At 42.2% G+C, this 13,097-nt stretch overlaps 2 protein-coding genes across 9 annotated transcripts in view; one reads left to right on the forward strand and one right to left on the reverse strand.

Annotated features, from left to right (window-relative positions):
- Nucleotides 1–298: 298 nt before the first annotated feature.
- LOC101162179 (dickkopf-related protein 3) lies at nt 299–7,588 on the reverse strand. Of its 4 annotated transcripts, none has more exons than XM_011492343.3 (7): nt 6,464–7,582; nt 5,771–5,887; nt 5,630–5,704; nt 3,220–3,312; nt 2,774–2,918; nt 1,770–1,920; nt 299–1,727 (listed from the first exon to the last, which is right to left on the reverse strand). In XM_011492343.3, the coding sequence occupies exons 1-7, from the start codon at nt 6,788–6,790 to the stop codon at nt 1,565–1,567; spliced, it is 1,071 nt and encodes a 356-aa protein (XP_011490645.2). In that variant the 5' UTR covers nt 6,791–7,582; the 3' UTR covers nt 299–1,564. The 4 variants fall into 4 exon arrangements, with proteins under 4 accessions (XP_011490645.2, XP_011490646.2, XP_004084244.3 ...); XM_004084196.4 differs by having other exon boundaries at nt 1,568–1,698; nt 6,464–7,551; XM_011492344.3 differs by lacking the exon at nt 5,630–5,704 and having other exon boundaries at nt 6,464–7,588.
- Nucleotides 7,589–10,769: 3,181 nt separating this feature from the next.
- Nucleotides 10,770–13,097, forward strand: part of LOC101161940 (protein-methionine sulfoxide oxidase mical2b) — a 66,396-nt gene continuing 64,068 nt past the window's right edge. For 4 of the 5 annotated variants that reach the window (XM_023955417.1, XM_023955422.1, XM_023955421.1 and 1 more), the window contains exon 1: nt 10,770–10,897. The gene's annotated coding sequence lies outside the window, so the exon portion shown is untranslated. Of the gene's footprint in view, nt 10,898–10,926; nt 11,455–13,097 lie in introns of those variants that run through there. The other variant, XM_023955418.1, reaches the window with a different exon arrangement.

Below are 13,097 nucleotides of genomic sequence, written 5' to 3' on the forward strand. Positions count from 1 at the left end.
CAGGGGTTGCCACAACGAAACGACCACTCTTTCGAGGAGAGGTTAACTTGGCATTGTTTTACGCCGGATGCCCTTCCTGACGCAACCCTCTCAAAGTAACCGGGCTTGGGACCGGCACAGAAGCAGAGAAGGGAACAGGGAGCAGCTTGGAATTGGACCCTGGTTTCACGGACGGAAGGCGCTGCAAACCAGCACGAGCTAAACCGGCTCAAATGGTGATTCAGAATAAAGGGGGGAAAAAAACCCACAGATTCTTTCCATAAACATTAAAGTGTGATGATGAGGCAGCATGACAGGATGAAGGAGAGTTGCTTTAATGTGGTTAAGATGCTTTATGTACATGACAGTCTCCACTTCAGCTGCAGCTCTGTTTTCTCACACGCTGTAGTAAACTAGTGTGCTCTGCTGCCAACTAGCAGTGGGAGGTTTAAGTGGAAAACAAGAGTCAGACGCTGAAGGACGCTCAGAAAGGATAAAATAAATATTATCCTGACAGCATTTTGAATCGATGCAAGTATCACCCAATGAACTTTTGCGATATATCGCCGAAACGATTTTTCCTACACTGCTTCTTAACACTTCCATTATTAAAACCATTTCAGGTTTTAATAACTACTAGCCCACTACCGATCTTTTATTTTATTTACTTTATAACTATTTTTTATTACAGGTAACAGTTATGTCTCTTACCAATATCAGTATGACCTCAGCTTATGGGGACTGAAAAGACTGTAAACAGGATTTATGAAAGAAACAAAATGCTCAATAAACTGTTTACAAAAAAAACTAAATGAAAAAGTTTCATGTTTTATTTAAAAAATACCTTTGCTATAAAACACAAAATATAATTGGATAAGAGAAGGTTTCAACCTAAGATTATAGTGTTTGGAGAAACCTCACAGTGCAGCATTTGTCCAAAGTAATGGTTGTCATTTATTATGAGCAATCCTTTTTTTCCAGAACTCTTAGAAATAATCTTAGCAAACCAAAGTTCTACAGTCACAAACTAAACAGCAATTCCACCTTAAAACAGAATCATCACGCAACTGAAAAAGTCTGCAGTCGTTTCAACAAAAACAGGGAAATACCAACCGAAATTAGAAAAAGGGTAAAACAGAAATGTGACTGATGTGAAATGACGCCGTGAAAAACAGCAAACGTATGGTTAAGAGCATTGTCTTAAGAGTAGATTTCTTTTTAGAAAGAGGGTGGAAAGGTTTCTCCACAGCCTGACGGCCACGACTAACAAAGCCCCGTCCTCTGGAGGAGGGTCTGGACCCGGGAGCTGGCAGGAGCAGCGGGTGGGATGACCCACGTACTGACAGAAGCATGCAAGACCAGAGATGATCCTGACCCCAAACCATCCAAAACCTTCTAAAAATTAAACCAATTCTGACTGAATTTAGTCAGCGAGACAAAGATGACCTAAACTGTACAGGACAGGACGATGAATGTGTTCTTTCTACATGAATCAGGCTTCATGATGAACGACAGTCCTGGTGTCTAAAAGGAAAAACCTTCATGTTGACTCAGCTGATGGAAAAGTAGAGATTCAATCAAAACGTCATAACATGTTTAAGTTCTTTAATACACACTCGCGGGCATGAATAAGAGAATGAGTGCAACACGTCTTCTTGAGATGGATGAGCTGCAGGTGAAGCATGGCCTGGCTTCTACTCCCCGCACACAGATCCCAGACTGCGGCACAAAGACAAAGTTTCTCATCACTAACGGTTGCGTGTTTCTCAAGGCTCAATGCAGATTCTCACCCGTGAGCTCGGCACTGAAGGTGGTCGGCACACTGGCAGTGATCTCTGGGACCTTCCTGATCCCAGGCCAGCATGTCCATCAGCAGGTTGGGGTGGTTCAGGCAGGACTCCCCCCTCTGGGGTTTGGGGTTACACACTGGGAACAAAAGCTCTGGTGAAAGCACCAGAGACACACAGGAAGATAAAACGGCTATTGTTGAACTGGTGACAAAACACAGCAAAGAAGAACCGCCGTCAGACCAAACTTTAATCCAACTAGACTTTGAAACAAAAAAAAGAAAGATTGTTAGAATTTCTCCGATCTGAAAAGTCATTTCAGCAAATGCTCGATAGCCTTCGAGACCAACTGAAGATAATACAATGAAACACACTAAACTATTTACTTTTGCTTGGTAGAACAGTTTGTAAATCAGATAGATTTGCAAACTCTGTCTTGACATTGACCACATTTTTGGCATCTTGTAGAACAGTTTACCAAAACCGTTCTACCAAAAACCATTTTTAGGACCTGCCGTCCACAAGTGTGGACATTATCACAGTAGTTATTTCTGCTAAACTGGAGTTCTGTGACTACATGTGTAGAGGCTTAGCTCAACTATTGGCTCAGGTCTTAAGAGGTTCAACTGTTCCTGTAGATCCAGAAGCAGTAAGTTATTTTACCTCCAGACTGATGTTCCTCCATGGAGACCCTTAAATCTGCAGGTTTGTCTTTTGGTATAGAGGGAACCAGCAGCTCTTTGGTTAGCCTTCACTTCAGATAGATTTGCATACTCTGTCTTGACATTAACCACATTTTTAGCATCTTGTTCTGCAATTGTGGAATGCAAATCCAAGCATGCTGGACAAACTTTTCTTTTTGTTCCAGATGAGGCAGCAACTTAATGTAGGAGCGACCATGAGCAGGCAAGCCGATTCAAACGCTAAGAGCCGAACGAAAGAGCAAAGACCTGCTTCTGCACGCTCACGTGCATCTAAGCAGCAGCTCTGGCAGGTCTGGGCTTTACCTCGCTGAAAGGCGCAGCAGAGCTCCGGCCTGCAGTCGTTCTGACCCTGACAGATGGTTCCCTCGGTTCCTCTGCTGACGTTGGCCGTGCACTGACCCCACACGCACATCTGAGTGGAGCAGCACTCCTCATCCTTCCTGCAGGGCTGCAAGGAGGCAATCGGGTTGCAGTTCAGGTTCCATCATGATCATCAATAAGACAACCAATCAAAGGAGACCAAAACGAGCAGAGCAGGTCAGAGCTGAGCAGCAGCGGACAGGTGAACTTTACAGAACCTGTTTGAGCAGATTTATTTATCAAACACCATGAAGGCTTCCATGGTGTTCAGCATTTCTCATAATCAGAGGAAAGCCATTTCCTTGTACACTTAGATTGTGTATGCAGACTCTTAAAGTTGAGCATGTGCAGTGGAAGCAGAGCAGCAGCAGGGCTGGCTAGGACCTCACCATATCTGATGCTGTGCAGGGGAGGCACCTGGAGCTCTGGATCTCATACAGGCAGTACTTCAGGTCCCCACAGTCCTCATCCACCATGCACTCCTGCAGATCAGCACAAGGTGGGCTTCAGTTCACAGAAGAGCTCAAGCAGGTCCCACACAGTTATCCAACATCAGTTTCAGCTGTGCACGTCTCCAAAGCCCCCCTCATCGAGACGTTTGAAGATTTTAGAAGGTGTCATTGTGCCAGCAGTTTCCATGGCAACGGTGACCGATAGCAATCAGGTAAAGTTTAAGCTAAAGTGGCAGAACCCACAACTCATCAGCAGTTTGCAGCAAATATGTTCACCCAACAAGTTGATGAAGATGTTTTTTGTAAAGCCATGTGAAAGTCAGATGAGTGAGCTGCATCTCTGCTGACAGACCAACTAAGGCCTCTTTGGGGTGGAGGTTGATCTCCACAAACATTCAAACAAACACACCCACAGATCATGCCAGGACAGGTTCTACGTTCCTCCCGGTGCCTGAATAAAGTCCCACAATCGTAGGAAGTTGCTTTTGCCGTTACATGAAACCTCTTTTTCATGGTTTCCACATTGTTCGTTGTAATAAACACAGATCTGGAGAACTGGATTTTCTCTGTGGAGCGGTTAGAACAAGCTTCGGTTTCAGGAGCAACAAACACCTTTCTGAACAAACTAGTTCCACAAAACAAATGTCGTTTAGCTCCTTCTGAGACTGACTGTTGGTTAGCAGACTTATTCAATCTTTCATTCTGATTTGGGGTCTTTGGGACCCTGAAACTGTTGGGTTTTTATTTCCGTTCAGCTTTCAAACATGGGAGTTATATCATTTGTAAACCCACAGTAAGTCTACGCGTGTCCTCTTTTTGGACTAGTTTAACCTCAGACCGACAACTAAAAGGCTGGAGCAGAAGCTTTACCGTCTACACACAGGAAGGCAGTATGGAGCAACAACCCCAAATCACTAATATGAACTGAGTTTTTGGTTAAACAAGACAGAATATTTTTACTGGACAGTGCAGAACACTTTCTATCGTCACTACTTTACCGAGTTTGTAACAAAACGGCTTTATTTTGTTCATTTTTCGTGTAGGATTTGCCCTACATTGTCCAGGTGAACTTCTCTCTAGATGTCAGAGGAGATGAGTCAGAGCAGCTTCCGTGTTCTAAACATCATTACTTCCCTTAACTGCCCTCACAGGTGAGGCCAGGCTCACTTTTCCATTTGCTCAAATGTTTGTGTTCTGGCTTGTGTTCCAGTCCCCCCCCCCTTTGTGATGAGAGAAGCCTTTCTGCTGCACAGCAGCCCCACCTGATGTCAAGACCGAATAAGTACAGAGCAGTAACTCCAGCTGCAGTCTGGGGCGGGGATGTGATCAGACTGTCTGACCCACCCACAGATAGGAGGAGCCTGCACCGACTGAGGGAGGTGGGAAAGTGGGATGCCAGCCCAAGAGAGGCTCGTGAGTTTTTAACGCAGTCTCGTGGAGGTCAGTTTAGGATCAGCTTCAAATGAATGAAAACCAGATTGTAAATAAATTGAAAATTTGAAAACGGTTTTAAACTCATGTGGACACCCCTGAGGTGTAAGGGCAGGGATGTCCATTTTAGTTTAGTCTGTTTAGTTAAAGTTTAGTATTATCTTATTGAATTCTATGTATTCATGATTTTATGTTTACTTTACAATTACCGGTATAAAGCCCACCGAGACGACTGTTGTTGGGATTTTGCATTATATAAATATAATTGAATCGAAAACTACACATTGTTAACTTGGAGGAATTTCATTAAATAATCATTGAAGCATCTGGAACCCTACCCCCCCCCCCCCCCCCGGCCCATTACCCAAACCACCACATGAACATCTGCCAGGAAAGAAAGCAATCAAGCTCACGTTCCAGAGGAAAATGGGCAGACAGGCAGCAATAATGACTTCAGTCCACAGTGAAAACTAGGAAAAGTGTGGTGGAGGGGGAAGGGGGGGGGTCTCTTTCCTGGATGAGCTCACTCTATAAAAGTTAACATATAGTCTTACACAGAGAAGAAGATTGTTGTCGACATCAGAACACGCAGGATTAAAGCAGACAAGCGTTCTACATTCAGTACAGAAACAGGACGAGTGAGAGTTTCCATATTGTAGCTGTCACAGCAACAAAGCTCTGAAACCCAGCCTGAGCATATAGTGGAGGCCGGTCTCCATGTCTGCTGTGAAACCCCTACAGCATCTCAGAACCTGGAACCAGTCATGGTTAAAGCACACATTGTTTGGATGTTTTCCTCAGATGATCCATTCTTCTGACTTCAGGTTCGGTTCAGTTTGTTTCTATTCAGATTGCTTCACAATAGGCTGCAGTTGCTGCCACAGTGAACCTCTGTGTGGTTCTCAGGAGGACTCACATGGTTTACCCCATTCCAAGACAGCGCCTCGTGGACGTGGGTCACAAGAGCTTCTCCTGTTCTGTTGTCAGTTCCCTAGAAACGCAAAGAGGTGAGGGGGACAAGAAAGATGCTCCGCAGGATCCTCAGTTCCAAACTCACCTGCTCAGTCCTGTCCAGAGCACCAGCCACTCTGTCTCCGCTCTTCGTGATCTTTAGGGTTCTGTTGTGGAGAGGATCTCTGGAGCCGGAAGAGAATTTCTCTCCCTCCGCGATTATCTGTTGGATCGGATGAGAAAAGGTTCTGGAACCAAACCTAAGACATTATTAAACGCAGGGATGGAGTTGATAAAAATAGACTGCTTTAACAAAAGTCCAGGTTCTGATCTGCAGCTTTAATTACCCCTACTCTGTGCTATCTTATGGGGTCCAGATGACCCCACCCTTCTTTTGACGTGTTATCCCTATATGACAAAGGTGGAGGGAATTTCACTCAGTGAAGATCACAAATCATTGAAGAAACGAGTTCAGTGCACCGTCTTGTGGGGTCTAGATGACCCCACTCCCAACGTTAACGTGCCTTGGACAGCACAAGGGAGGTTCAAAGATGGAGGTTTGAAGCTCTGAAGAACAGAAGCCATCAGAACCAACCAGAGGATCTTCACAGAAGGGCTCTCTGAAACTTCTCAGGTACTTTTCTCAAACTTTCCGGGCAAAACACAGCAAGAAATCCAGTTTGGCACAAAGGAGCCCGGTTTGCGCAAAAGTCCGGCACTTTTGCGCAAACCGGGCGCCTTAGTGCGCGTAGCAGCAGCCACCGAACCCCCCTATCTCAAGCACGAACAGACAGCAGACCTGATCCACCGCCTCCCCCAGGATGTGCTGGGTGTCCTCCATCAGCTCCCCCAACTCTTGGAACATTTCGTTCAGGCTGACTGGGCCTCGCTCCAAGGAGTCCTGCAGGATCAGCGAGCCGCCGCCGGCCGCCCACAGGACGCACAGAACCGACAGCAGCGTGGCGTCGGACATCTTCCCCACTTCCACCACCAGCGCGGGCAGGAGCCGAGTGACGCACGGAGCGCGCAGCTGCGCGGCTTTTATTTGGAAAGTCTGAGGAGGAGTGCTGACCGGCTGGAACGGGGGGGCGGAGTATGATGATATCATTTTTATAGAAGATATCATACAAACAAATGAGTCCACTGGAATGTCATCTCCTCTAAAAGGTGGAGAGGAGTTGAACTGTTCACTGAAATAAAAGTTCACGAGACGGTTTGGAAAAGACGGAGGAGAACAATGATGACGTCAGCGGCTCCTGATGCTTTAGTTCAGTGATTCTTAACCATGGGGCCGCGGCCCAATCTGCGGGCCGCAAAAAAACAAAAACAAACCTCCACATCTGCTCTGAATCTGAATCTGTGGCAGTGGGACCTAAATGCTGACTCCACATCTACAAAAATGAAGACTGCCAATTTGTCAAGTTCATCAACCGGTTATAAGGTGTTAAGGATGAAGACCCTGCTTTACTTGTTCAGTGTGAAAATAATTTTCTTTGGGATCCTCACATTGTATCAATTTTTTTCCTACAAGCTTTTACTTTTATAAACCATAAAAAGCCTTGCTTTAATTTTTAAATGCAAATCCTACAAGACGTAGATCAATTTAAATCAACATGGTAATATTTGAACAGGCCTCGAATCCCTTTGTACTGGGAAATTTGGGCCCCGGTGTTGAAAAGGTCAAGAGCCTCTGCTTCTAGTTTACATCAAACCTCTGACTGACGAGTCACGCCCCCGGAACCTGCGGTGACGTTAGTTCTAGGTTGGATATTCGACAGACGTTCAGCGCGGATCTCCAGTCGTGTCTCATAGGGACCGTCAACAAATGAAACAGTGCTTGAGTTGGAAAAGATTTAAGATCAAACCCAAGACTAAAAGCTTTGGGGGAAAAAAAATAAATTACTTAAAAACATTTCCTCATGTTGTGTCTAAACAATCGTATTTATTTTGCAATGTTGCCATGAGAACATTTTGCAATCATGCTCAATATTTTATAAGAAAAATGGTTTGAAGTAAACATTCTGTTTTTTTTCAATAGCTTTCAAACCATGTGACCTTATGATTCCAAATATATGCCAAATTATGGCTCCGACATAATAATACCACGCACAAACATTTTTTATATGATTTTTTTATATTAAAATCCCAGCAGTTCACATATGAATTCTGTTCATTTTGTTCCAATAGCTCATAAACCATGTGACCCAAAGACATAAAACCTATGCTGAATTCTGGCACTGACATGGCTACATCAGGCACACCACTTTGTTTTGCAATTATAGATTATACAAATTTTATATGTATTTTTATATTAAAATCCCAGCAGTTCGCATAGGAATTCTGTTCATTATTTTTCAATATTTCCAAAAGCATGTGAAAAATACATATTAATTATTCATTACCTATGATTCAAGAAAAATCTGTGTGTCTGATGTTGGAATGTCTACGACAGAGTTTTAGGGTCAGCAGCAAAAAAAAAAAAAAAGAAGTCAAATTACGACATTTATAGTCGTAAATTTACGAGTTCTATTCTCGTCTCATTTTCTTTATTGACTATTTAAAAGCCTTTGATTCTGTAGAACATAACTTTTTATTTCAAACAAGGGAACATTTTGGATTTGGAAATTTTTTTTCTCAATTATAAAAATGTTTTATACTGAAATTTACAGTTAAATCCTGTAAACTCAGAAATAACACCCAGAATACATGTCACACGTGGAATAAGGCAAGGATGTCCAATATCACCAATATTTTCCATTCTATGTACTCAACTCCTAATTTTCAAGGCATTAAAGTTTTCCATTTTGAGTTCTGCCTGTTTGCAGATGACATACTATTTTTTCTGGAAGACAAAAACATGGTGACTAAAGCCCTGCAAATTATTTACGCTTTCACCAAAGCTTCTAGGCTTCATCTAAATTTACAAAAATGTGAACTACCCCCCCTGTACTCTTGTTCGGAAAAACAAATGTTCTCAATCCCAGTAAAACATGTACAAGTATTGACGAATTAAATTAATTAGACGAAAAAGAAAAAGAAATAAATATGATGGAAAAAATGGGTTAGGAGTTAGGGTTGATCTCATCCTGAAATCATTAAATCATTGGCTTATCAGAGATTTAACCATTTTTGGAAGAAACTTGTCGTCCACATCATAGAGAATTTCACAATTCAGATATCTGTGCCAAGCTCTCTACATTAACCCAAAGAATATAAAAATAAATTTAACTCAAGTATTTATATATTTATTTGGAGAAATAAGACCCATTACATCAGAAAATCTCAACCAATTAAAGACTATAATTTGGGAGGTGTGAACACTTTTAGAATAAAATGTTCAAAGACTTTATGGCTAATCCTGACTCATTATGGTTTCATTTTCCCAAAAACATCTTCAAAAAAGTAGGTGGATTAGATTTTTTGCAGAGATGTGACTTTGAAATTTCCAAACTTCCTATAAAGATTTCAGATTTTCACAAACAAGTACTTTTCCATTGGAAAATGATATCTAGTCCTAATTTTATCCCTTACTGCGCCCCCTATGGACAAATAGGGTAATTACCACAAACTGGAAGACAATGTTTACTCAGAATTGGTTTGACCACAAGATTATTTTTGCACGCGATATTCTTGATTCAAACTGAGACATATTTCAATTAAGAGACTTCAAAAGCAAATATGATATTTAATGTTCAACCAAGGAATTTCCGAAAACCTGCTGAGAAATTCCAATTGCATTAACATGAGGGAACCATATAGAACAATGTTGCTGTGTCTGAAAGAAAACTTTATGTAAAATGGCTAATGACTTGGACAATTTAGAGAGAACATGTGTTATGTATGGCTTCCATGATCATTTATGATTCAAAATTACTCACTAAATTTATTTCATTTACTCTTTCAAGAAGAACATCCTCAATTTTTAACAAAAATATAAAAAGTTTTCTACGAAAAAATAAAATAAAAATAAAACAGGAGTAAATACAATTCTCCCAAAAGAAAAATAACCATCAAAAGGAGAAGATCATGACTCCAGGTCTTTGTTTAAAGTAGTTTTAGTGTCAGTGTGGAGCCTTAGCCTGCAGTTCATCAGTGACTCTTCTTTACGCACACCTTAGATCCAAGGCTGTATGGAGAACTTCATCAATGTTTCTGTTTTTGAGTTGCTTCTCAGTTTTAAGACTTAGCAGCAAAGGAGAATAAAAAATGCATGTTCAACAAGGTTTCACTTGAACTGAATAAAACTCAACATTTACATTTTTATTGTTGTGACCCAAAGGCGTTTTTGATTGAAGTCACTAAAACAAGAGCCATCTGCCTCTGCAGGTGTGTTAAATGCGTTAATCAGCCTCTGTGAACATCTATCTTTATCTGTTGATTCTCCTTGTTATGATTCGTTTATATTCTGACAATTATTGGCTTATTAATTTAGAAATGTTTATTTATCAAGGAAAGGTGTGAGGGTGTCATAGCTCTGCTTCACCGCTTGAGGGCGGGGTTGACCAAGACGGAGAGACCACTTCCAGATGAAAAAGTAGGAGCCTGATTCTAATTTGCACATTCAGTGCAAACTGTCAAGTTTGCACTGAATGTGCAAAACTGACAAAGGGTTGTTAAAGTGTTAAGTTCAAGGGCTCAGCTATCAGCAGTAAACAAAAGAAAAAACACAAACCTGTGAGCATGACTTAATTTAAAAAAGCTAACTCATTCAGACGTTCAGTTCACAAATTAGAATATTGATTTATTTGCATTCACTGTTATGTACCTAAAAGCTTTAAAACTTCGAAAACAAAGAAACAAAAGGCCAAGTCAATTGGCTTTAAAATGCATTAAATAAAAAGAGCAGAAAAACAATTATTTACAAACATATTGGCCCTTTGAATACGTACAGCAATAGTAATTATTAGGGTGCAATTTCTTTATTTTAATGTATTCTACTTTCGTGCAATGTTACATTTAAAACAAGGAACTGTGTGCGACAATAAACGTCCGGATAAAACCGTGCCGGCCGGCTTTTATTTTGGAGGACGTAACCGGAAGTCTGTTTCCTTCGATAAGTCTCGGTTTTTTGCGCAGGTCTCCGGCAGTTCGCGGCTCTGGGACTCTGCAGACTGTCAGCGACTGGCTGAAGGGACTGTGTGTTTCCGCGGCGGACAGACTGGGATTCGGACCGGAGCCCACCCTCTCCGGGCGTTTCACCGGCCGTTCCGGTTTGACAGCCGCACGTTTCAGCGTGAGTACACGACCCGGCGCCCGCCAGGAATGCTGCTGGGAAAGAAATGTCACAAACTTGGATCCCAAGTTCAGGAGACTTCTGTGCTCTACTGGCGCGAGGCTGCGTGGCGCGCGGGCGCAGCGTTTACAGTAAGGGTGCAACAGGTGTGAAGCGCGAGACACGAAAATGTCTTCAGTATTTTACTAAAGTTGAATTTTTGGAATCTTGAGCGCAAATCTCAAGAGAAACCATATTATGAAAACTTCATGTGTGACGTCAAGACTTTTCTACTGTTCTTCGTTATCATGGAAAGAAGATTAAGATTTTGGTTTCGCTCCTGTTTTTTGGTTTCACCTGGTGAAAAACCTGCAGGTGTTGTTTCCCAGGTCCAGAGACTACCAGGAAACACCTGAGGGGCTTTTCACGGTGACCCCATGAATTTGGATGCTTTTCCAAACTGTCAGGCAGGAATTTTACAGTCGGTGTGTTCACTTCCTTCTGTTGTTCAACTGTGAGGATTCCCCCATTGCTGTACCTGAAAACGTCCAGAGAACAGCTGGTAACCAGTATTGCCAGTAAGTAGTTTTGATTTTGAACATTCCAGTATTAATACGTATTTTGTATTTAGTTTTTTAATCATCAAGCTTTGCAGAACTCTCAGAAATGACATTGGAAAGAGCTGTGTGGGTTTGTGTCATGAATGGAATGAATGTGTATTTTTCCCCCAGTATTTGTTGATCCTCTAGAGTAGGGGTGTCCAAATCCAGGCCTCCAGAGCTGGCCTTTCCCAAAAACCTCTGCCTTATCTGCTGTTGCTTACCTGGAGCAGGTGTGTTTAGCAAATAAGGAGCTTCAATGGCAGGTTGGTTGGGAACAGGCCTGGAATTGGACATCCCTGCTCTAGAGGATCAGGGCCGAGCCTGACGTGGGATGTTTTTGATCGAGTACTCGGTTATGAAGACAGACAGACCGTCACTGGTCTGTTCTCGCATTGGAAACATCTCATTGACCCCTTATCATTTTTGCAAACGATGATTACTTTATCTTGTGAATGGACTCCTTGGATTCCGATGGTTGGTTTTTCATGAAAGATCTTTTTGACAGACGTCTAATCCTCTCATCCAACGTTCTTGATAAAAGATGACATTCTCCTACATTTTTGGTGGAATCGGTTGTAAAATAGAACGGCATGAATCTAGAAGTAGTGTCGGTATGTAGCCACGACCTCAAAGGGCTTCAATATGACTGAATCTGGTTTGTGACGCAGTCATTTCTGGTCATCAGTGTGCGTGTCGGCATCAGTCCTGCAGCCTTTGTAACCTCCGTCGTTTTTTTCTGACCTTTGGTGGAGCGTCTCTTTGCTTTCGTCTTAGTGTTTCTGGAGACTTCACCTCTGCTGCTGTTTCCTTCCATCTGCTTCTCCTGTCTGCAGGCGTTGCACGAGCCGTCGCCTCCTGGAATGACGTCTGACTTATAAGGGGGTGTCACTGCATGTATCAGCTGAGACCAGGAGGACAAAAATACACCGGGGATGGGGGGGCGCACACCACATGAGCTGCTGTCAGATGAGAAAGGCCAAGTTTGTCTCCGTCAGAGGAGTTTCCAAAGGGTGGCAAAAGACAGATGAAGCAAAAACATTCAACCCATTGTTTTCCCAATTCTTCTTTCATTATTCTAGTATCTTCCACCATTTTTTGCCGCTTAACTCCTTCTACAATTTTTCAGCTATTCAAACCATTCATTTATTCAAATGGTTCAGTTCATGACTTTTGGTCCTTCAAATCCTTGAACTATTCAAGATATTCCAGGATTTTTGCCTTCATTGAAATACATGGGGAATCCTTGGTGCCAAAACTTTGATCATTTTTTTATTTTTTGTTGCCAATTATTGTCCTTTGAGTTTCGTTTCCATTCAGCAACAGAGCATTGAACCCTGTATTTTCTTCTGGAAATGCAGCTCCTTCTAGTTTTTGTTATTTTTAAGTTTCAAGTAACGTGATTATGTCCCGCTGGCGTCCTGGATTTGTTCTTTCTGAACAATTGAATGGGATGGGAAAAACGAACGGGACCTAAAAGAATAGTTCAAAATGTACTAACAAAACCAAAACGCGGGTCGATGATATCCGAAGAAAGTTTTAAAATTATTATGGGATGGTAGGACCTACAGGGTTTTGTGGCAAATTGTGAAATTTAGCAATTAACACATTTTCCCAAAAGA

Source organism: Oryzias latipes, chromosome 6, assembly GCF_002234675.1.
Source record: "Oryzias latipes chromosome 6, ASM223467v1".
Taxonomy (NCBI): Eukaryota; Metazoa; Chordata; class Actinopteri; order Beloniformes; family Adrianichthyidae; genus Oryzias; species Oryzias latipes.

Bases quoted from the DNA above. Each gene is read 5' to 3' on its own strand.
- LOC101162179 (XM_011492343.3), bottom strand. From the start codon at position 6,790: ATGATATCTTCTATAAAAATGATATCATCATACTCCGCCCCCCCGTTC. The intron at 5,888-6,463 runs GTCTGCTGTCTG...CCGATCCAACAG, and splicing joins TGGGGGAGGCGGTGGATCAG to ATAATCGCGGAGGGAGAGAA. The intron at 1,728-1,769 runs GTGAGAATCTGC...CGCAACCGTTAG, and splicing joins CTTCAGTGCCGAGCTCACGG to TGATGAGAAACTTTGTCTTT.